The 23,080-nt window shown below is 42.0% G+C and overlaps 2 protein-coding genes and 1 non-coding gene across 4 annotated transcripts; 1 reads left to right on the top strand and 2 right to left on the bottom strand.

Moving 5' to 3' along the window:
- Nucleotides 1-523: 523 nt before the first annotated feature.
- Nucleotides 524-628, bottom strand: LOC128068435 (small nucleolar RNA U13). The gene has a single exon (XR_008201496.1). It is a non-coding gene; the product is annotated as a small nucleolar RNA U13 (small nucleolar RNA).
- Nucleotides 629-1,006: 378 nt separating this feature from the next.
- On the top strand, nt 1,007-11,447 carry TTI2 (TELO2 interacting protein 2). 2 transcript variants are annotated; one of them, XM_052661285.1, is made up of 8 exons: nt 1,007-1,988; nt 3,091-3,277; nt 3,878-3,970; nt 5,890-6,077; nt 6,150-6,293; nt 8,389-8,551; nt 9,408-9,592; nt 11,184-11,447. In XM_052661285.1, the coding sequence occupies exons 1-7, from the start codon at nt 1,342-1,344 to the stop codon at nt 9,510-9,512; spliced, it is 1,527 nt and encodes a 508-aa protein (XP_052517245.1). In that variant the 5' UTR covers nt 1,007-1,341; the 3' UTR covers nt 9,513-9,592; nt 11,184-11,447. The 2 variants fall into 2 exon arrangements, with proteins under 2 accessions (XP_052517245.1, XP_052517246.1); XM_052661286.1 differs by lacking the exon at nt 3,878-3,970.
- On the bottom strand, nt 8,797-18,595 carry MAK16 (MAK16 homolog). Its single transcript, XM_052661287.1, has 10 exons — nt 18,507-18,595; nt 16,174-16,223; nt 15,972-16,081; nt 15,802-15,866; nt 15,454-15,605; nt 14,678-14,732; nt 11,878-11,952; nt 11,152-11,265; nt 10,397-10,462; nt 8,797-10,230 (listed from the first exon to the last, which is right to left on the bottom strand). Exons 1-10 carry the CDS (start codon nt 18,519-18,521, stop codon nt 10,036-10,038), a joined length of 897 nt encoding a protein of 298 aa, XP_052517247.1. The 5' UTR covers nt 18,522-18,595; the 3' UTR covers nt 8,797-10,035.
- Between the last annotated feature and the right edge of the window lie 4,485 nt (nt 18,596-23,080).

Here is a 23,080-nt window from a genome sequence, read left to right as displayed (position 1 = left end):
CAGCGACCCGAGGCCTCCCTCTAGAGGCGGCCCAGGAGGCTCTCCGACGCCCCCCCGCCCCGGGTGTCCGCCGCGCGTTTCTCCGCGCGCGCTCCCGCCCACGCCTGGGCACAAACGGAGTGTGCTTCCCCGGATTCCTACTGCACGATGGAAGTTACGGGAAATCACCCGGCAAATTCCCAGACCGGCCCCTGAGAAACGCGGGAATCAACTTTCACGCCGGGAACCCACTGCATCAGTGGCCGGCGCTTTTCCGGCAACTTCGGGTGGCGGCCCCGCCCCGACAGTCGCGGGGACACAGGCGGGCAAGCGCCTGACGCCCTACCCTCGCAACCCTTCAACGTTCCCTGCGGGTGAGTTTCCCCAGAGAATTGCGACTACGCGCGCTAAATGTCTCTCAAAAGTTGACGTCAACCAGAATAAAAACAACAGTGCGCGTACTAAATACCTAAAAAGCATCAACCACAAAAACACAACTAGTTTATAAGACTTTCTTGTAATTATAAACGATCCTCTTAGTTCATGTCAGACGGGTAATGTGCCGGTGTCGTAACAAGGTTTGCGGGGAGGCACATGTCACGCAGCAGCGTGAACACCCAATCATCACGCTCATGAACTACAAAAGGATCGGCTTCATGAGTCCATTAAGGCGCTCCAGGGACGGGCCCACTAACTTTTCACGAAGGATGACAGAGGTAGGGATTATTTATTTATACTTGCATATAAAATCCTGTACATTTTATCACCGTCACCGACATTCCGTGTTATTTCTTTTGTTTCTACCAGTAGGCGGGAACAGAAAGAAAAGATCTAGGGGGGGTTATTCCCCATGCAAAAATCCTCCTCACGGCTCCACCCTTTTTGACCCTGGGACGCCATTGCTTTACGATCGTCGGTCGTGAAGTGACGGAGCGTTGCCGCGGTAATGGCGGAAGCTAGACTTCTGCTTTGCGGCAATGATGTTGGCTGAGTCGGATCCTGACACGCCCAGGCGCGCCGGAAGGGCTTCAGGTAACGGTGGCCGTGTTGAATATCGTGCGTATAGGGTTTATTTCTTAAACTTTTTTTTTTAAGTCTTCAGAAAGGCAAGTAACTTCCCTTTTCCATTTTGGGAATCAGACTCTGTTACTTCCAGAGAGACCTCTTCCCCTCATCTTTTCCTTTATATCTTTACTCTTCCGCCCGTTAGACCGTCTCTCCCCGGGGTCCTCCTAGACGTCTCACCGTTTTGATTTTTTTTTTTTTCCTGTGCTTTTCGAGAATCCTAGCCCCCGAGGTGATCTTTCCTCCCGCTCTGTAGCGGATCCCCGGCCGCCTCCGTCCGCGTTCTCGGTCTGAGGGATGGAGCCTCACGGCCCTCGGGAATCCCCACCTTGGGAGGGTTCTTCCTTGCCCGGAGCATGGCCTTCCTCCGCCCTCGGGCAGGCCTTCTCCCAGATCTTGCACCAGTTTGCCGGCCAGGAATCCCAACGGGGCAAGGCCAGAAGTGCAGCTCTTGAGGACCTCGCTGCTCTGCTCGAAGCTAAAGAATGTGATCGGTTATTTGAGGGGAGTGACGCCTCGCTCCGTGGAATGCCCGAAATGCTGGGGCAGGTGGCAAAAGCCCTAGGGAAGTATGCAGCCCCTGCAGAGGAGCAGGAAGGGAGAGGTGACCGCCACTCCGAAGTGGCGGAGAAAGCGGCGGCAGTTGCGTTACTGTTTCTTCAGCTCTTGAGGAAGGTCGAGGCCGCCAAGAATTCCTTGGTTTGCCCTGCGTGGAAGACAAGCCTCCGTCCCTTGGTAGGACCCATCTATGTTTTTGCGGTCACACACAGCTTGGAGCAACCGTGGACCAGCCCAAGATCTCAAGAGGTCGCTGGACAGGTGCTCGCCTTATTGCTTCAGGTCACTGAATGTAGTTCTGTGGCTGGATTCCTCCACGGAGAAAATGAAGACGAGAAAGGGAGATTTACTGTGATCATGGGGCTTCTCAAACCCGATTTGAATAAGTGAGTACTCTTGCCAATAAATGCCATCAACTTGAGCATCAGCCTAATATTTTAGAAGGCTGGAGCTCAAAGGAGTCTTGTTTTTTCATCACTAAGATGAGGTAGTTTAATAGCAGGTCTCTTAAGGCCCAGAAAGATTGTGATTTGCTATAAATGACATTAAGTAGGTAGTGGCAAATTCGACGTTAGAACCCAGGTCTTCGGACTCGATTTTCCAGTCCTGACAACTGCCCAGCAATTGGAAGTTCTGTCCCATTTATTTAGAGTTAACTTTCTTTAGTTAGGTGGGGTTAGGGAGTTGGAGATTTAAAGGTAAGGTTTACATTTAAACTGAGGGGTATTGAAACTCATCGCTGTTTATTAGATGTAGTAGTGATGTTTGGTGGCTCAGCGGTAAAGAATCCGCCTGCCAATGCAGGAGACGCAGAAGACACAGGTTCGATCCCTGGGTGGGAAAGATCTCCTGGAGAAGGAAATGTCAGCCCACTCCTGTATTCTTGCCTAGGAAGTCCCATGGACAGAGGAGCCTGGCGGGCCACAGTCGGTGGGGTTGCAGAGTCGGACACAACTAAACAACAACAATGGAGTTAAAAGACAGTTTTGAGGCAGTCTAGTGCTGGTTTTTATTGTTTTGGAATAGGACCAGTTTCATTGTTTGTAATATAAAGATAAAATTACCTGTTACACTGTGTTTGAAGATTGGTTGAGTAATGTGTTACTTTATGTTATAAGTTACTGTTTGAATGTTGAATCATTTGCTCCCTTATAGTAATAATAATGTTACCGAAGGCGTTTTCTTTCCACCTCTCTCCCTTCTGAAGACTTTCTCACTGTAACCACCACCACCACCATCACCACAGATTCTTTACATAGCTGTGGCTGTAACTGGCTCCTTCTCCTTGGATATGCTTTAGGCCCAGAGCCCTGGTAATAAATGTATTTAGTGTAAGTTCTGTAAGTTACTTTGATCTAAATCTTAAAAATGTATATTATAACATCAAGAGTTACCTTATGTGGGACATTTTTTTTTCAAGTCCAAGAAAATATATTGAGCTTCACCGGGACACCATGTCACTTAATGTGGTTTCACATTTCCATTTAGGGACTCCTGGAAGAATAACCCAGCCACCAAATACGTTTTCTCATGGACTCTGCAAAAGGTCACTCGACCCTGGCTGAGCCAACATCTGGAAAGAATACTTCCTCCATCATTGCTCATCTCAGATGACTATCAGACTGAAAACAAAATCCTGGGTGTCCATTGCCTCCATCACATTGTGCTTAATGTGGTGAGTGACCTCTGCTCTCTGGCGTGTGTATTGACGGCATAGACTGAGTCTTCTTGGCCATTCCTCATTCACAATATCACCATTTTATTGTTGCTTGTGTTTATTTTATTCACTATTAATGCTGTTATGTGACTCAATTCAATAATTTATATTTTTGCCTATATTTTCCTCTACCAGCCTAGTAGCTTGTGAGGTGAAGTGAAAGTCTGTCAGTTGTGTCCAACTCTTTGTGACCCCCATATACCATAGCCTGGCAGGCTCCTCTGTCCACGGGATTTCCCAGGCAAGAATACAAGTAGCTTGTATCTCAGAGGTGATATATATAAGAAACACAGACCATTGTCAGACTGAAGAACCAGACTTTGACTAATTAACAACTGACTTTCAAGGAACAAAAAATTGAGAAGCTGAAAGGGATTATACCCAAATGTGTAACCTATTACTCAAGGAAACTTTTTTCTTCTGTGTATTATGGAGCTTTTGAAATATACACAGAAATAGAGTAGTGTAATGAATCCCATGTACCATGTTCAGTCTCAAAATTTATCAACATTTTGCCAGCCTTGGGAAGCTTTAATTGGGTAATTTGTCTGATTGCAGCCAGCTGCTGATTTGCTGCAGTACAACAGGGCTCAGGTCCTCTACCACGCCCTTTTCAACCACCTGTACGCACGGGAACACCACCTCATTCAGGTAATTGTAAGATTTGCTCATAATGCTAAGTCTAAGCTTTCAAATCTGAGTAGAAGGTGGCATTATGTGAATAAGAATAGTTGGTAGCATTTTTCTTTTTGGAAGGTGGGGATGACAACTGAGAGCCACTAACAAGTTGAAAATACGGGGATAGCTGGACTTCCCTGGTGGTACAGTGGCCAGGAGTCTGCCTGCCAATGGAGGGGACACAGGTTCGATCGCTGGCCCAGGAAGATCCCACATGCTGCAGAGCACCTAAGCCCCTGTGCCACAGTCTCTGAGCCTGCACTCTAGAGCCCTTGGGCTGCAACTACTGAAGTCCAGTATACCTAGAGCCCGCGCTCTGCAACAAGAGAACGCAACCTGATTGAAAAGTGAGTTTACTGAAATGAAGAGTAGCCTTGGCAGTCTGCAACTAGAGAAAGCCCTTGAGCAGCAACAAAGGTCCAGCACAGGCAAAAATACATACATTTAAAAAAAGAAAATGGGGATAGCAAATAGCTAGTGAAAATGGCTCAGTACCAAAGAGGCATCCATGTTTCTGAGCCTGCACAGAAAAGCCAGTGTTTTGTCTTCATCTGGGTCAATTATTTATCACTTGGGGGCAGTTTTATGTCTGAAAAAGTTTTAGTTTTAAAAAAGATTTTTTTTTGGGTAGTCTCTCACCTATTTATGAACAAGAGAGAAAGATGGGTTCTTTTCCTCCCTCTGCCCTCTGCCTCCTTTTTTTTCTTTTTAGCCACATGGCTTTTAGGATCTTAGTTCCCCCCACCAGGGCTTAAACCCTGGCCCCAGCAGTGGAACTGCAGAATCCTAACCACTGGACCACCAGGGAACTCCCGGGTAAGTTCTATTTTTATTAAGTGTCCTTCCTTCTGGGCTGCTTTTATATCAGTACAGACATGGGGAACTCTTTGTAAGTTGGGTAAGTGTCATTTGCTGTTTCATCCAGTAGACACTGAGTACCTATTGTGTGCCAGTAACCATTGTAGGTTCCAAGATTGAACGAGTCAGGCAAGGTTTCTGGCTTTAAGAAATCCTTTGCAGACACATTTATGTAAATATATATACTGTAAATATAAATGCAGTAGAGAGTAATCGAGGTCTGTATAAAATGCAGTAGGTGTTTAGCAATAGGCAGCTAACGAGGTTTGGTGGTATTGGGGTGTTTTAAGAGGATCTGGTAAGGAGGTGATATTTGCTTATAAAGAATGAGTTAGAATTTCTGGGGGATATTGTGTGGGGAGAGGTGCCGAGACCATTCGGAAGTCAAGAAACAAGTTACATAAAATTAGAGTTAGAAATAACCTTGTTTCTTATTTTAGGCCAGATAGTCTCCCTCCTCCTACCTCAGCCTGCCCCTTTCTTTTTAAAATATTGTTTTAGGTTTTGAGAATCTAGACTATCCTAAAAGCCAGGAAGGTTAGGGCTCTTGGAATGGTGGTTAAAAAGTAAGAGAAAAAGCAAAGATCCTGGGAGAGCTAAAAGGGATTGCATGGATACTGAAACTTCAGATAGGTTGGTCAAAACTGGATACAAATAGAGTCATCTTAGATTCTGTTTGGGAGAGGTCTTATAGTAGATATTATACTTGTAAATATCAACTTAGGTATTTAGTGACAATAGACTGAGACTCCTAAATTCTGGATTAAAGTCTTAGCTCTGCTCCATTTTATAGATTAGCAAAGAACAGTCCTAGGAGATGTTAACTTGAGACTGTCTGATGGAAATAAAGAATGTTTAAAAAGTTTGAAAATATAAAGTAATACATTACACTTAATGTATTATTACTAGCATCTTTTAGAATTCTATGACATGGACACTGAGGATGGTAGATGAGTGGAAGCTGCAGGAGAAATCACTGAGTGTTATGACTACCAACTGGTGAACTACAGCTCCTTTCTCTTCCTTCCTCCTAGGCTGTGCTCCTGTGTCTGCTGGATTTATTCCCCATCCTGGAGAAAGCCCTGCACTGGAAGGGAGATGGGGCCCGACCCACCACACAGTGTGATGAGGTCCTGCAGTTGATCCTGACGCACATGGAGCCCGAGCACCGCCTTCTCTTACGTAGGACTTACGCGAGAAACCTACCAGCTTTTGTGAAAAGGTGAGTCCCTGAGCAGCTGGGTCTGGCCATTCTCAACTTCACTCTTCATCACATCTTCTCTGTTGTCGTTAGGTTGGGGATCTTAACTGTCCGGCACTTGAAAAGGCTGGAGCGAGTCATCATTGGTTACTTGGAGGTATATGATGGACCCGAGGAGGAGGCCAGATTGAAGATACTGGAAACCCTAAAACTTGTCCTGCAGTATACTTGGCCCAGGTATGACAGCCAGCAGTCAGGTGTGCTAAGGGGCAAAACTCCACCCGTACTCCCTGCAGAACTTGCCCAGATGTATGTTCAGTACAAAGTATTAAGGACATGCTGTACAGATGAATACCTCCCATTTTATATACCAGTTGGACTTTATAAACTGTGAGAGTGGCATTGACAAGATATACACTCAGTTCCTTCAGGTGGACATCTCTATTTACAAGGCCTGGTTCGCAGTGCTACAGTAGACATACTTGACTTTGTTCACCCTTTGGTTTCTTAAGTCTAATTTAGAACAGAGCACTTCCAGCACATCACTGAACATGTGTGATCAGGAGAATGCTGATTTGGAATACATTTGCTTAGCATTCCAACTCTGGCTCAAGGGAGGTATCATGAACAGCAAGCTGGAACCCAAACACATTGAGTCTGCAAAAGGCTGTCTTGCAGGAAACGTTCAGTTGCTTAGTTATGTCTGACTCTTTACGACCCCATGGACTGAAGCACGCCAGGCTTCCCTGTCGTTTACTATTTCCCATAGTTTGCTCAAACTCTTGTCCGTTGAATCACTGATGCTATCTAACCATCTCATTTTCTGCCACCCAATGCTCCTTTTACCTTCAGTCTTCCCCAGTATCTGGGCTTTTTCCAGTGAGTCTGAATGAGATAACAAGACTTAATTGGGCACGAGTCCCAGTATCTTAGCAACACGTATGTTTCTGTTCTGAACTGTGTTCTCTCATCTCCTTCTAATGTACCCCAGAATCACATTTGTACCCGGGTTGCATTTATTTACTTACTGTCTGTCTCCTCTGCTGAACTCTTAGCTCCAGGAAGATGGAAGATCACTTTAGTATACCGAGAACTCCAAGATTTACTCAGAACCTGGTATTGTTTACTGTTTAGTCACTAAGTCATGTCTGACTCTTTTGCAACCCCATGGACCCCTGCCAGGCTTCTCTGTCCATGGGATTTTCCAGGCACGAATACTGGAGTGGGTTGCCATTTCCTCCTCCAGGGGATCTTCCCGACCCAGGGAATCCTCCTGAGCCAGGGACTGAACCCAAGGCTCCTGCATTGACAGGTGGATTCTTTACTACTGAGCCACCAGGGAAAGCCCAGTACCAAGTACATGGATATTTCAGAAGTGACTGGAATAGATGAATGAATGAAACTGAATCAATACAGATACTAAGTAGAAGAAGTCAAGAAAATGTGGAGAGGTCAGAAAACAAATGTGAAGTATAGAGGGGGCGAGCTCTGGGGAGTGGAATGCAGAGCCGACTGTGTTGAAAGAAGACAGGTGAAGTGCTGAATAGCACCCACGTTACTGGAAACCACTTAATGGTTTTCAGATCAAGATGAAGGGTGTAAACTTTTCTTCTCCCAGTCACATTTCTGCCCAGAAATGTGGTTTTATTTCCACACTACAAGTTAAATTTTTCAGCTTCCTTGGGGCTTTTTAGTTTTTTAATTGTGGTTTAAAAATACATAAAAGTTACCATTTTCAAGTGTATGATTCAGTGGCATTAAGCGCATTTACGACTTTACGTAATCATCATCATAAACATTTTTAGAAAGGCAAAGCAGAAGTAAATAGAGACAGGGCCTAACTGGTGGTAATCTAGGATCTAGCATTAAAGTGACAGAAAAGTTAAATCAACACTGAGTTTTCAGAAGCCAAGCTTATTTCCCTCACTGTATCTTTAACCTCCAGGCCAAAGACCACATCCAAGCTAAAGAACTGTGGGCCGTTTCCTGTTCTCTGGCCAAAAGTACAGGCCCCTGGTAGGGAGGGCCCAGTTCTCCCTTTTCAGGAGAGCTGTTTCCTAACAGTAAAACCACCAACTTCTGGAGGGCAGCCAGGTGTTCTTGGGCATGCCAGTGTGTCAGGGTGTGTGGGCAGTGTGCTGTAGAGAAAACCAACAGGCTTGGAGTTCAGAAATCTCGAGTCTGGTCTCTCGTTCTGCTTCCAGCTTTACGGTCTTAAACTTGGACTTCAGTTCCTTGCTTTATGAAATGAGGGCTTTCGTATCCCAGATCCCTTTTTCAGTTTTAATATCCTGATTCAGAGTATGAATACCATGTTTCTTCTTGATTCCAGAGTCTCCTGTAGACTTGAGGTCTTACTGAAGGCTCTCTTGAAACTGATATGTGACATAGCAAGGGATTCAAGCCTCACACCCGACAGTGTTAAGAGCGCCTTGTTAGAAGAGGCCACCAACTGCCTGATTCTCCTGGACCGCTGTGCTTCGGGACGGGTAAAGGTAAGGGACCGTCCACTACTTGGTTTCAGTGAGGCCTTGACATCCTCAGGGAATTTCTGTGATCGTTTTGTGCCTGACCAAGTCTGTAATTGGACATGGAAGGTTCTAGTCTCTACCTCTGAGTCTTTTAGCCTTCAGCAGAGTTTGATCAATACCTTAGTCTCCCTTTAAAGCTATTCAGAACTTTTTAGATGAAAAGGCAAGAGCATCAGTGGATGCTTCTGGAGCTAGGAGAGAGAATGGGCAAAAAGATCACGATCAAGAGTTTGCAAAATGGTAATTCTGTTCTAGTGGTCCGAATGAAAAGAAAAAGTAAAAATAATGGTCTGTAATCCACTAAGGAATAATTTAGGTAGAATAAGTAAGTAAGGTAACAGAGATGTTTCCAGTTTTTCAGAGGCAACGATGTTTTCCACATACTTTATTTATCCATGTGGGAATTCTTCCTTTGGTCTCATATTCCACAGAAGTTTACTTTTCCAAGCCATCGCATATAACAGCTCTGTGTCCATGTATACATAATTTATAAATCATTGTCTCAAAATCTTCAATTTAAAGTTATAGGCAGCGTGAAAAGAAATTAACATCCTAAAAATACTGAGGGATACTATATTCATCTTGGCTTTTTAATCTCAAGCAGTTTTCAAGCCTTAGATCTAATCTGCTTCATGGTGGCTGGCAGAAAGCTGCTGCTTCGTGAGCCAGTAGGACATTTCCAGTTCCCAGCGTTACACCAGTTCCGTGAACTGCCCCTAGTGTCATCAGTTCTTTCCTTCTTTGAGTCTGATACCAAGAAAGAACCACTAAGGTGAAGTAACCATCAAAAACAACAAGCCTGTTTGGTTTCACGTTTCAGGGTCTCCTGGCTAAAATCCCCCACAGCTGTGAAGACAGTCAGGTGGGGAACTGCATCCGAAGAGTGCAACAGCTTTCTGAAGGCGCTCCCTGCGACACAACTTAAGGACTTGTATTACTTTCCTGAAGAGGAAAGGATTGTCTTTCTCTTCCAGTTGTTTTCAATGGAATTATTTCAGGCAAAAGGTATATTTATACTAAACATTATAACTTAGACCTTCTCTTTCCTTCTTTTTAACTCCCACAGAAGTAGGGAAAGGAGAATGTGAACAAATGGAATCTGGACATTTCTAAATAAAGGGGTGGGGGAGGCATGCAAGGGGGAGGATGCCAAGGAAACAGGGGTGAGTGGGTAACACTTAAATTTAGAAATACTTATACCCACAGACTCATCCCTTATGCTTCTTGGGCTCAAGCTGTTACTTCAGCACATGTCATGTAACAATGCTATAAAAATATTCACAATTTAGGCTTTTCTCCACTCCCTCCTTGCTCCACAGAACTAGCATAAATATTAAAAACACAAATATTGTGTTAAAAAACAAGAAGAGCAAAACCCAGAAGTGTTACGTGTTTAAGGTGTAAAAAAGGAAGATGTTCAGTCCTCTTTACAAGTGTCTGAAGGGAAGTCACGTGGTTCTGGCCTTGGCCACGGGCTCTGTCTCTTGCTCGTACTCTATCTCTACGTAGGCTCTTTTCCTCCTCAAAGGCCCTTTCAGAGGCGTTTTGCCTTTGTGTTTGGCATCAAGGGCTTTTTCTTCTTCTTCACTGGAGGATTTATCATCCTGATCTTCATCACTGCTGGCGTCCAGTTTATCCATATCCTAACACGTGAAGGGGAAAAAAAAGACACTAATTCATTCCCCAAACTCCCGTCTCTGTTCTATTTAGAACTAAAATTAGATAATTTACCTGTTCTGTGTGATCCGAACTTCCTCCCCCCCATTTTTGGTTGGAACCAAAGGACAGTTTTTTACGCATGAACCTCACCTCAAAATCACTTATGTCACTCTCATCCACTTCATCATCTTCCACAAACTCTCTTTTGCCCACATCCTAAAATAAAACTAACCATTAGGTTCAGGATACATAATGAGAATTCAGCTTAGACATCTAGTTTTATTCTTTGATAAGTACATCAGTAACAAAAACACAATGAGAGAATGGTTACTAGGCAACTAAATCAATTTCTTTAGGGATATCAATTCTCATGCCTGATTTAAATCATCAGAGATAAAACATCCTCATTTTAATTGGTTAAAATCAGTATATAGGAACAAACAATTCTTCATAATTGAACTAAAACTGTTCATTTCAAATATTAAAAACTAGATTACTAATAGGAAAAGTCTACCTGTGTCCCTATGCGAGTCTCCTGTGAATCAATTTGTTAAATCTGCCCCTTTCCCCAAAATACTATCACTTAAGTACTTCCTGTATAGTAACAGTAAGATTAAACCCTTGGTAAATTTCAGCAGGTTCCTTAATGTTAATAAGGACTCTTTGTCACCTTGTAGGAAAAATTTTAGAACGCTACTAAGTAAGATTAAATTGTCAACATGTGGTTTACTGGCTGAACTTGGAGAAGAAGCCACTACTGAACCAAATTAATAAAATATGATAGGAAATGAGTGACCAGGTTAACTATTTTTTGTTTAGAGAACTAAAAATGATATTCTCTATTACATAAAAATAGATCTAATCCTATAGATTACTGCTTGACCGAGCAAAAACACAAAGCTTACTTCTTCATCTTCTTCATCATCTTTTTCCTCAGCATCTGAAGAGTCACTCTCTGCCTCCTGCTGTTCCAGGGCCTTGTCGAAGGCGTGGATGGGGAAGTTGTAGATGTCACCATACTGAAGAAAAGAAACATGGGTCAGCTTTTGCCATGTTTGACCTTGTGCTTCAAGTCCACTGTCCAACCAGCATATTATTTTTCTCAGTGATTAGTAACTTCTATCAAGGACAGACGCCAGATCAGTTAAAATTTAGTAGTATATAAAAATACCCATGGATTGAAACAAATGTAGTTTTACCAACAAAGAGGAAATAAGGTTTAAAAAGCATATTTTATTCATATTGTCTCTTTAAGTGACATTCATTTTTCAAAAAGAGAATAAAAATTCATTTTAAAGAACCTTAAAAGACTAGGATGAATAAGCAGGAGGATCAAAGCTGTGTGGCTTTTGTAGAGACCTGGAATTGCTGTGTTTGGAGGAGTTGGGAATAATGGCAAAAAATGAAAGGTCTCCAAACTCGAGTATCAGGGGTTAATTGCAGTAGTTTACATGCTTGCATTACAAGCCAGAGCTAATATGATACTTATTTTATTCCAGGAATAAAATCGAGGTCTAAGCCTCTTTCTAACATCTTTAAAAATAAATCCCATTTCCAACTAGTCCCATATCTCCTAGCATATTACCACCTAAAAAATAAAATCTGTACCCCAAAGTTTCTAGCTTTCTCACCGTATCCTGTTTCAGTCTCTCCAGCAACTCTTTTTCGATGGCATTGTCCAGCTGAGCAGCTATTAGTGCCTTTTCCTGTAAGAGAAAAAGAACAAACCCATTTACTTCATTAGTACTCATTGTTCAGCCTGTAGAAGGGAAGAAACCAAGTTTTTATGGGAAAGATGTAATTGCCTTTTCCCTCTTGCTGTAACAGAACTTCTGCTTGTCTAACCAGATAGATATATTTTTTCCTTGTCAAACCTTGGAAATCTTTTGACTTAAAAAATTCCTGTGGTTTTATGAATAGATTTCTAAATTAAATTCTAACAGAGTCTTTGGTAAAGCAAATTGGTATACAAATATTTCAGAAATTTAGCAATCCTGAAGCAAGACTATAAAAGCTGCAAAAAAGGAACAGAGACCTTCACTCATTTACATTTTCTAAAGCCATAGATACAACATGTTAGAAAAGAAGATAAAAAAATCTCTTCCTTTTCCTGCTGTATAAATCAGGGAATTATATTAAATATCCTGTGATAAACCATAAAGAAAAAGAATATTATATGTGTAACTGCAGCAGTGCTGTACAGCAGAAATTAACACAATACTATAAATCAGACATACTTGAACAAAATAAATCTCTTCCTTTAGTGATTTCTTATAGGTGATGATACATGGTATCTCTCTCTTTACAAAACTGAAACATAAAAACCAAAATGTAGCCTCAATTTACCTTTTTCCCCAAAGAGTGCATTAAGATGATAGTGGAAATCTCAGAGGATGTTAGCCTTACACACTGAAGCTATGTTACAGTGAACAGTGCAGAGGATCAGTTACAAAGGAGCTGGGGGCTCACAGAGCAGTGAAGAGGTTATTGTGATGTTCTACATTTTTCTCCAAAGTGGGTGCTTACACCTCAGAGGTGATCTACTGAGATGTAGGAACCAAATGCGCAAAACTTCTGTAAATATTTTTTCTTTAAAATACTACACACAGAGTATGAAAGTGGTGATCTCATTCAGATTCTTGCAGCATACAGCTATTTGGTTAAGTTTGCTTGGTTACGTGGCTCTATAGATGATAGTGAATAGTTTGCAATAAGATAGGCAGTAGTTATATATGCTGGTTATTTAATGGTTTAGCACTTGACTCACAGAACTTAAAGAACCATGCATTTTTCTCACACAGACACACACATCGTTCAGATTTGTCATTTTCTAAGATAACAAATGGCTGTCAGTGGTATGTAATATAAAGAAGTTTTGACAAGGAAGATGAAAACTAGCCACATTTAAACAAAGGTGTCTGCATAATTGGTGGTGGAGAATGAAAAGTGAACAGCAAGTACGAAATGCAGGCACTCAACAATACCCTCCTTTCTCTGTCTCTGAGCTCTATCACCTATGACAGCCCTTAGGGGCAAATTTTACTTTGCTGAGACCTTCACTACATCACAAACTATTATTTAAATATATCTACAGCACAAGTGTACATGTATAATAACATTTGTAAATAATATATTGGGCAGCAAATGTTCAAAAATTTTATTGATGGAGTGATCAAAAAAGTTTGGAGACCAGTGACTCAGGCTTGAAATGCAGTACTCTATGTGATTAATGAAAACAAAAGCATCAAGATTACTAAAGCTGCTTCTTGATAGGATATGACAAATGATGAGGTACATGTTTGTGGATGTGGGATGAGCAAAGCAAATACTTAAACTGACTGAAAATGTGAACCTGTCAGGAAGACCTAATTCCAGGTCTTAAAAGCGTAAGAATGTTCAGTCTGAGTGAGGTCCCATGAGGCGGACAGGGAGACTGCTCTCTTCCACAAGGCTGGAATTTCCTGACTAGATTTTCCACGGTTGGCACAATATTACCATCACTGTTGACTACTTCAGTAACAAAGCTGCCTAGTTTAGTTCAGAGAAACAAATAATCTCAATCCCTTACCAGCAATTTCAGAACCCCCAAAGCTCAATATGGGCTTCTCTGGTAGCTCAGGTGGTAAAGAATCCACTGACAATGAGGGAGACCCTGGTTCAATTCCTGGATTGGGAAGTCCTAGAGAAGGGATAGGCTGCCCACTCCAGTATTCTTGGGCTTCCCAGGTGGCTCAGATGGTAAAGAATCTGCCTGCAACGCAGGAGACCTAGGTTCGATCCCTGGGTTGGGAAGATCCCCAGAGGAGACAGCAACCCACTCTAGTATTCTTGCCTAGAGAATCCTCTTGGACAGAGGAGCCGGGTGGGCTAAAGTCCATGGGGCCACAAAGAGTGGGACACGACTGAGTGACTAAGCACAGCACAGTGCTCAATTTAGAGGTCTAATATGACCCAGACTGGCATGAGGCTACTTAAAAGTTTTTTTCAAAAAATTCCACCTACCGTAAATTTATCTAGTGAAACACTGTTATATATCACTGTACAACTACTAGTGTGTGTGACTAGAATACTCAAAATTAGCTGAGAGTAAAATGTAAAATATAAGACGGGCAACACATAACAGGACTCTAAATCTGAAATCCCTGATTCAAAAATTTCAGACAAGGAGCTATGAATCTCTGTTGAAGGTCTTCTTCCTGTTTCATATTACAAATGTCCCTGAAGCACCCACATTTTATCCAGCCCTGAGAGTCATAATCTTCAGATACAGAATACCAGATACCATATGCAATTAACACTGTTGTCTATTATTAGGGCGTGAACAGTTCACAAACAGTGGTGACTGAACGGTTCTCATGAGCCAGCCCTGCTTATACACCCCTACTCTTCAGTGAACATGTAGACGTTGTGACTACCAGAACAATAAGTTACCTCTCTTCGTTTTTCCCTCCGCTCCACCTTCTTACTCAAAGGAACAAGTTTTCTCCTATGGGAAATAAAACACATGATCAGAAAACACGTTCCTTTATTTAAAAAATGAGAAGAAAAAAGGACTGGAATTGATTTTGTAGGGCTCACCTCAATATAGCAAGATTATATACTAAAATATCCTTGATAATGCTATAAAGTCAAGCAATTTTACATATATTTGACAGACATGTTTCACATACATGGCTGTTTTTGTTTCTTTAGGCATTCTGAGATCTCTGAGGGCATTCACAACGCTGAAGATTAACGCTTCTGTGAACTACAAGAAAAGAACTTTCTAGAGAAGTGACATCTCTAGCTTTCTCTGCAGGTCACAATGAGAAAGCATTAGGGCTATCACTCCTTAAAGAAGGCATGCAATTAATTGTGTGGATTTCATATCACTTTTAAAAATTAGTTTTCAGTGAACCCAGAGTGAAGTTCTTACACTCATTTTAAATTCTCTAATTTTAGGATTCCCTCAGAGTTATAAAGACAGTTTTCTGAAGCTGATTTTCAGACAGGAAGGGGATAATCAAGCTGTACTATACGCTTTTAAAATCCTGCAAAATCAAAGGGCACAATTTTAATTTGTGGTAAAACTGCTGCTGGTTAGCACTTCATTAAAAATTACCCAAAGCTGAACTTAAGAGAAAGCATTTCTAGAGGTTTCACCATCTCTCAGCTTTCATAATATGATGCATGCAAGGACATTTAAAAAATGAATGATCAATACTTACTGTCGCTTAAGTGTAAGTTTTCGAATTCGAATTAGATACTGGGTGATCTTGGTGAATCTCTGCTTACATTTGTGTCGAATGAAACGGGGCCAGTAAATTAGGTTTTCATCTATTTGCTCCAGTGCTTTCTCATAGTTTTTATGAAGCCGGACCTGTTGAACAGATTAACAGAAGCATGATGAACGAGGATAAATGATCAGGTCTTCACTGTTAATGACACCCATGGGGCCTCTTAGAGGCCTTAAACTCCAGGAGTTTAAGGTAGATGTGGTCAAGGAAGAGAGAAAAAGCGTGTGGCCTTTCTGCTGTTGCTCAATGGTCATGGTAATTTAATACCCCAAGTCTTACCCGTTCCCAGAGACGCCTGGGGAAAGCTGCTCGCTCTATAACCTTCATATACAAGTAGCACTGTCCTGCAGGATACAGTAAATACTTTGATTATTATTTGCAGAGAGACTAAAGAGCATCCTTTTAAAAGCTGCCGAGTACTTCTCATGAAGCTAAACCTGAGGAGTTACCTTTCTCTTCTTTGATAGTGGCATACTGACTGTTTGCCAGGGGACAGGATGACCGATTACACAATCCAGTCAGGCTATATTCATTTCTGCAGAAACTCTGAGTCTTGGTTCTAGAATAAGAGGGAAAGAACCAAAATTATAAGATGGGTTACCAAGAGGGTAACTGAAAGAATCTCTGTTCAAGCTGAAAATCTAGACTCACCTTATTTTGAAAGAACAAAATTGCTTGTTTCCTAGTGTATCCCAGATAACCTGTAAGACAAAAGTAGAAATCCATTTCAATTGCTCTCACCTAACAGACGCCACATTAATCCAAGAAAACAATGCCCTAGGGCAGCGCCCTGCTTTACTGAGAAAAAGTCTCTGAGGAATGAGGACAAAGGGCTTTGTAAAATAGTCTGATTTATTTGTTATTTTACACAAGTAACAGATTCTTACAGGAAAAGTAAATACAAATTAACAATAACCATAACCTTACTGCCCAGAGATATAATTTCATTAGTATTTTATAAATAGTTGTATGTTACACCAACTAATATGCCTACATGGATATTTTGAACCATATGAGTTTGCAGTATGTATATATAAACTATATATATATATAATAGTAACTTTCCTTTTTTACTTAATATGTTCATTATCCATTGTGAAAGGCTGCACAGTACTAGGTTTTTAGGTATACATTCCATGATTTTATCTCATTGAGGACAAGGAAGATCATCTACCATCTTCCACTAACTCATGTTCTATGTTCATTTGGCACTTAATGTACACTTAGTAGTTACGTAAGACACTGACATTTCAAAGTCCTGACACACAGGAGGTACTCAAGCACATGCTGAATGAAGGAAGGTACAGTCCTTAAAGAGTGTTCTCTATCTAGTTAGAAAGATACAAAACATCGAGCAGCAGTCATTGCTAAATACCACAATAGAGGTGTATAAGCGCCTGAGAACCTTTGAGTGAGCTGCCTTGAGGAGCTGGGAAAGGGCTCTAGAGAAGTTAAAGGGAAAAACACAAAGAAGCGTTAAAGAATGAAACATTTTTGGAACCTTATGGGACCTGTTTGGTGAGGGACGGTAGGAAACAGGTACAAGGAAACGAAACTGGAAAAGCAGGAGCTAGTTCTGGTATGTGGTTTTAAATATCATCTCAAAGTTGAAGACTCCCAAACTGTCATCTCCTAGTCAGACTTCTAAGCACCAGATTCATATATACATCCAGCTGCCTACTTGACATCTCTGCCTGAATGTCTGAAAGGCCTCAAACACATTAGCAGGTCCAAATGGAGGTTCCAATTCCACACCTCTCAAAAGAATACCTTCCCTAGTCTTCCCCACATCCATAAACAGAATCACCATTGAACAGCCTGTTCAAATCTGAAAGCCCCTTGATTTCTTCCCTCTCCTCATCACACCATAACCAAGTCTTGCCAGTTACACTGATAAAACAGATCTCAAGCCCATCCACTTCTTTTCATGACCAGTACTACCTTAGTTGAACCGACTTTCATCACGCTGTAGTCCCCTTGCATTCATTCCTTCCCTCCTTTCATAGGACAGAAAAGTTCACAAATGCAAGTCAGATGTCATGTCACATTAAAACCTTTAAAACACCTCCTTCAAGACTCTACATGATCTTGTCCTGCAAAGACATCCAGCTTCACTACCTTTCTTCCCTTGACTCCTGTAACACAGTCACACGAATGTCCTTTACCACATTCCTTCTTTCTTACCTCCAGATCTTTGTACTATATTGTTCCTATAGCCCGGATTGATTGCTTTTCCCTCAGCCCCCAGTGGCGGTTCCTTCTCATCTTTCAGATCTCGGCTGAGATATCTTCTATTCAGAGAAATCTTCTCTGATCCGAAGTGGTCTCTCATCACTATCACCCCGGTGTTTCTTTCATAGTAGTACTACACATTTCAATTGTATTTAATTCGTTCACGTGTTTACTGTCTCCCCTGCCAGAGCTCCAGGAAAGCAGAGGTCTTTTGCCTGGCTTAATAACAACCAAATTGCCAGTAATTACTACAACGCCTGGCACACTGTAGGCGCTTGAATATATTTCATACAAATAATGAATGAACCTAGGATGCTTCCAAAATTATGACGCGGGCAGAGTGGAGCAAAGGTAAAGGAAACACCTAACACAGGGAAAGCAGGCTGAAGAGTAACGCGCACGTGGATGAAAAGCACGCTTAACTTTGCTATCTAAAGCTCACCATACCGTCCCCCACGCCGGCACCCACCCCTCGCCCCGTCGCCTCCCAAATTCCGAGGGACCACATGCAAAAGCCTCCCTTGCGAGGCACCAAGGGCCGTTTACACCGAACCCGGGGGCTGAGGTGCGGTGTGCGGTCCCCTGAACCCCGAAGGACCCGGGTAGACACGTGAGAGACCCACGCTCGGAAATCAGGGCTCTGGAGGCCTCGCTTCCGGAGCCCCACGAGGCTAACGGGTGGCTCTTGAGTCTCCTAAAACAGGCGAGACACCCTGTGCAGAAAATCTGGGTGGCAGAGCATCAGGACTCACATCGTCCGACTGCATCTCGTCAGCAGCTCACCAGATAGAGCCGGCTCAATTGAAGGGAGCAGCCATGCTGCTTCCGGATAATCACTTCCGCGAAGCCCAGTCTCGCCTATCGCGAGAGTTCTGATTTCGCGGCCTTGCAACAGCGGCTCCTGGCGGTGTGGCCCTCGCGCTCGCCGCCGAGTCCCCGGGCTGTCCCCGCACGCTCGTTCCGCCGGTTTCTCGTCCCCGGCTGGCCTTGGGACTGTCAACCCCTCTGAGGGTCCGTGCGAGGCCGCTCCTGAGCCGGCCGATTCCGATGTGAGAAGACGGGGGACGCCAGCAGCGCCCCCTGTCGAGCCCGCGGTTTGTCGGTTCTCTGGAGAGTCGGCCGCCGGGACTTGGACGCGGGCTCGGGCTGCGCGCGGGGCGGTAAGCTAGGCTGTCGCTTCCTCGCCCCGTCTGTGGACCTCAGACGCGGTCTTTTAAGACGTAAAACCCTCTATTCCGCACTTAACACGCATTTGCTTGGTGTGGAATTGGGTCCTGACTTGAAATTCATGCATCAGAGGATATTTCAAGAGCAACAGGTTTTTTCCACGCTCTTTCTTTTGACAAGGAAAGAAGAAAATCTTCACTAGTTCATACCGTTTTCCAAAAGGCCACGAAAAGAGTAAGAAAGGCACACGCTCAGAATAAAGATGGTCCTTGATTTGCATACCACGTTATAAAATAATTCAGCGTGTCATAAGTAGTATAACTTCGTTGCATGCAGATGAAAACCAGGAATTGGAACCATCCTGTTAGAACGCATTGATATAGCACTGGGTTTTGAAGCCAAACTTATAAGAGGATAAAAACCGACTTCAGTTTACTGGATATTTGGGCGAGAGTCACTTAACCTTTAGCAAACGTAGGGGTATGCAAGGTCTAGAGGTATTACAATAGGGAAGAACAAGTCTGACTTCATATTGGATTCCACCCCCACCACGTCTGTATTCCATTGCTCTTTTTACTCCTTAATGACTAAAAGGATGTTGCCTATAGCCTGAGATATACAGGCTGGCCCATTCTCAAGGATCAGACCTTTAAAGGTGTAACACTTTCCCATTCATATAGAGAGAAAAAGTTGCAGAACAAAGAATAACACTTCTCTTGTTGGAGACTCATGGGAACATCATGACCTGACCCACCTTGACAGCTTAAGAATAAAAGATTCTGGCACCAAAAAGTTTGCAACAACCAACCTAACCTTCCCTTTTTATAAAAAAGGCCTGAGTCCTCTATCTTCTCCATTGTCGGCTTTCCAAATAAAACTGCTATTCCTTGCTTCAGCAATTAATCTTTTTATTCATTGGCCTGTCTTGCAGCCAGCAGTAAGAGCTTGGACTCAGTAACAGTACGTTAAAAGTATGGTTTACATTGCTTCCTAAAAAACAGTGATCTTTCTTACTAGCCTATTGCCTTGTACAAGACTGGTTTAGAGACCAGAGGAAAGTCATACTATAAATACATATACCCTTTTATGTTAGTAAAATCAAGTATAAAACAATGTGGAAAAACTGAAAAGCTGGGTATTACCTAGACTACACTTACCACCTGGACTACAGCACTCTCTCTGAATTAAGTAGGAGAAATTGTGTGGGGTTTTTTTTTTCAAGCTTTTTATCTTGTATTGCAAGAGACCCCATTTAATTCCTGAATCGGGAAGATCCGCTGGAGAAGGGATAGGCTACCGGCTCCAGTATTCTGGCCTGGAGAATTCCATGGAGTGTTTAGTCCATGGGGTCGCAGAGTTGGACAGGACTGAGAGACTTTCACTTTTGCTTTCATTCTTCCCCAACCCCCCTACCCATCCAGGCTGGCACACAGCATTTGTAGAGTTCCATGTGCTGTATAATAGGTCTTTGGCGATCAGAAATGGTGTCTTTTTTTCAGTTTGGTTTAGTATAACACTCTGTCTCTGCTCACCACCGGGTGAGTTCTGTGAATGTATTTTTAGCTGAGGTATAATTAACATGTATTAATTTCAGGACTATAACATAATGATTTGATGTTTATGTTGCAGAAGAGTCACCACCTTAAGTCTAGTTAACATTTATCACTATACATAGTTACAAATTTTCTTCTTGTGATGAAAAGTTTTTATTCTTTAGCAATTTTCAAATTTGCAACAGTGTGATAAATTATCAATACCATACTATTTATTATATATACATACCATGCTGAATATATATGTATATATACATACATGTGTGTGTATATATATGTCCCCTCCAAGCATTTCATCCCCACCCCACCACCCCACCACCCCACCACCCCACCCCTCCCCTCTGGCCACCACCAATCTGTTCTCTGTAGGTATGAGCTCTGTTGTTTTGTTTTTAGATTCCATATATAAGTAAGATCATAGGGTATTTGCCTTTCTCTGGATTAATTCACTTAGCGTTATGCTCTCAAGGTCTATCCATGTTCTTGCAAATGTCAGGGTTTCATTCTTTTTATGGCTGACTAATACACCATTGTTGGAGAAGGCAATGGCACCCCACTCCAGTACTCTCGCCTAGAGAATCCCATGGACAGAGGAGCCTGGTAGGCTACAGTCTATGGGGTTGCAAAGAGTCCGACACGACTGAGTGACTTTACTTTCACTTTTCACTTTAATGTACTGGAGAAGGAAATGGCAACCCACTCCAGTGTTCTTGCCTGGAGAATCCCAGGGATGGGGGAGCCTGGTGGGCTGCTGTCTATGGGGTCGCACAGAGTCGGACACAACTGAAGTGACTTAGCTGTTAGCAATACTCCATTGTACATATATATGTATGTACATATATGCCGCATTTTCTTTTTAAATTCATCCATCAGTAGACATGATTATTTCCATACTTGGTTATTGTAAATAATATTGCAATGAATATGGGAGTGAGTCTATCTTTTTGAGTTAATGTTTTCATTTTCTTTGGATAAATACCCAGAAGTGGAATTACTGGATCATATAAGTGGTTCTATTTTTAAATTTTGGAGGAACCTCCATACTGTTCATGGTGGCTGCACTAGTTTACATTCCTATTAGCAGTGTTCAAGGGTTCTTGAACATTTCTCCACATTGAGCATTTCTATACATTTTCACCAACACTTGTTATTTCTTGTCTCTTTGATAACAGCCATTCTAACAGGTGTGAAAAGATACCTCTTTGTGGTTCTGACTTGCATTTCCCTGATGATTGGTGATATTGAACATCTTTTCATTTACCTGTGGTCATCTTGTATGTCTTTGAAAAAAATTATCTGTTCAGATCTGTCCATTGTTTAATCAGATTGTTTGTGGGTTTTATTTGCTACTGAGTCATATGAGCTTTTTAAAAATATATTTTGGATCTTAACCCCCTATCAGACATATGATCTGCAGATATGTTCTCCCCTTTAGTAACTTGCCTTTTTGCTTTGTTGATGGCTTCCTTTGCTATGCAGAAGCCTTTTTAGTTTAATGTGGACTCGTTTATTTTTGTTCCTGTTGCCTTGGCTTTTGGTGTCAGGTCCGAAAAATCAGCACCAAGACTGAGGACAAGGAGCTTACTACCTGTGATTTCTTCTAGGGATTTTATGATTTCAGGTGTTACATTCCAGTCTGTAGTCTATTTTGGGTTGATTTTTGTGCATGGTGTTAGACAGTGGTCCAGTTTTGTTCTTTTGAATGTGGCTGCCAGTTTTCCCAGCACTGTTTATTGAAGAGACAGTTCTTTTTTCATTCAATGTTCTTTGCTCTTTGTTGTAAATTAATTGACTGTATAAGCATGGGTTATTTCTGGGCTTTCTATTCTGTCCCATTGATCTGTGTGTTTGTTTTCAAGCCAATAACATACTGTCTTTTATTACTATAACTTGGTCATATAGTTTAAAATTGGGAAGCATGATGCCTCAAGCTTTTTTCTTTCTCAAGATTGTTGTGGCTATTTTGAGTCTTTGTGATTCCATACAAATTTTAGGATTGTTCCATTTCTGTGAAAAATCCTTTTGAAATTTTGATAGGGATTGCATTGAATCTATAGATTTCTTTTGGTAGTATGGACATTTTACTAATATTAATTCTCCCAAAACACAAGTACAGAATATCTTTCCATTTACTTGCATTTTCTTCAGTTTCTTTCATCAGTGTCTTACAGTTTCAGTGTACAAATCTTTCACTTTCTTGGTTAAATTTATTCCTGAGTATTTATTCTTTTTGGTACTTTATCCTATCATATTCCCTACACAAATATTATTATACATTTATGTAGTTTTTTTTTAATGTCCTATAATCTTAAAGCTCTATGTGTAAAGAAAAAGTTATGGAATGAATTATCATTGCAATTAGTATTAATAGAAATTTGACTTAAGACACCGCTGTCTTTTTCAACATGTCTCATCTGTCCCTTAAATTTTCTCATAGTCAGTTAAGAGATTGCCCTTCTTTTAAAATTCCTTGTTTCTTTATTTTTGGCTGCTCTGGGTCTTTGTTGCTGGGCGAGCACTTTCTCTAGTTATGGCGATCGTGGGCTACTCTCTCGTGACAGTGCAGGGGCTTCTCGTTGCCGTGGCTTCTCTTGTTGCGGAGTGCG

Source organism: Budorcas taxicolor, chromosome 24 (assembly GCF_023091745.1).
Source record: "Budorcas taxicolor isolate Tak-1 chromosome 24, Takin1.1, whole genome shotgun sequence".
In the NCBI taxonomy this organism is placed as follows: Eukaryota; Metazoa; Chordata; class Mammalia; order Artiodactyla; family Bovidae; genus Budorcas; species Budorcas taxicolor.
Note: the sequence above shows the minus strand (reverse complement) of the source record. Positions and strands in the feature narration are given on the sequence as shown.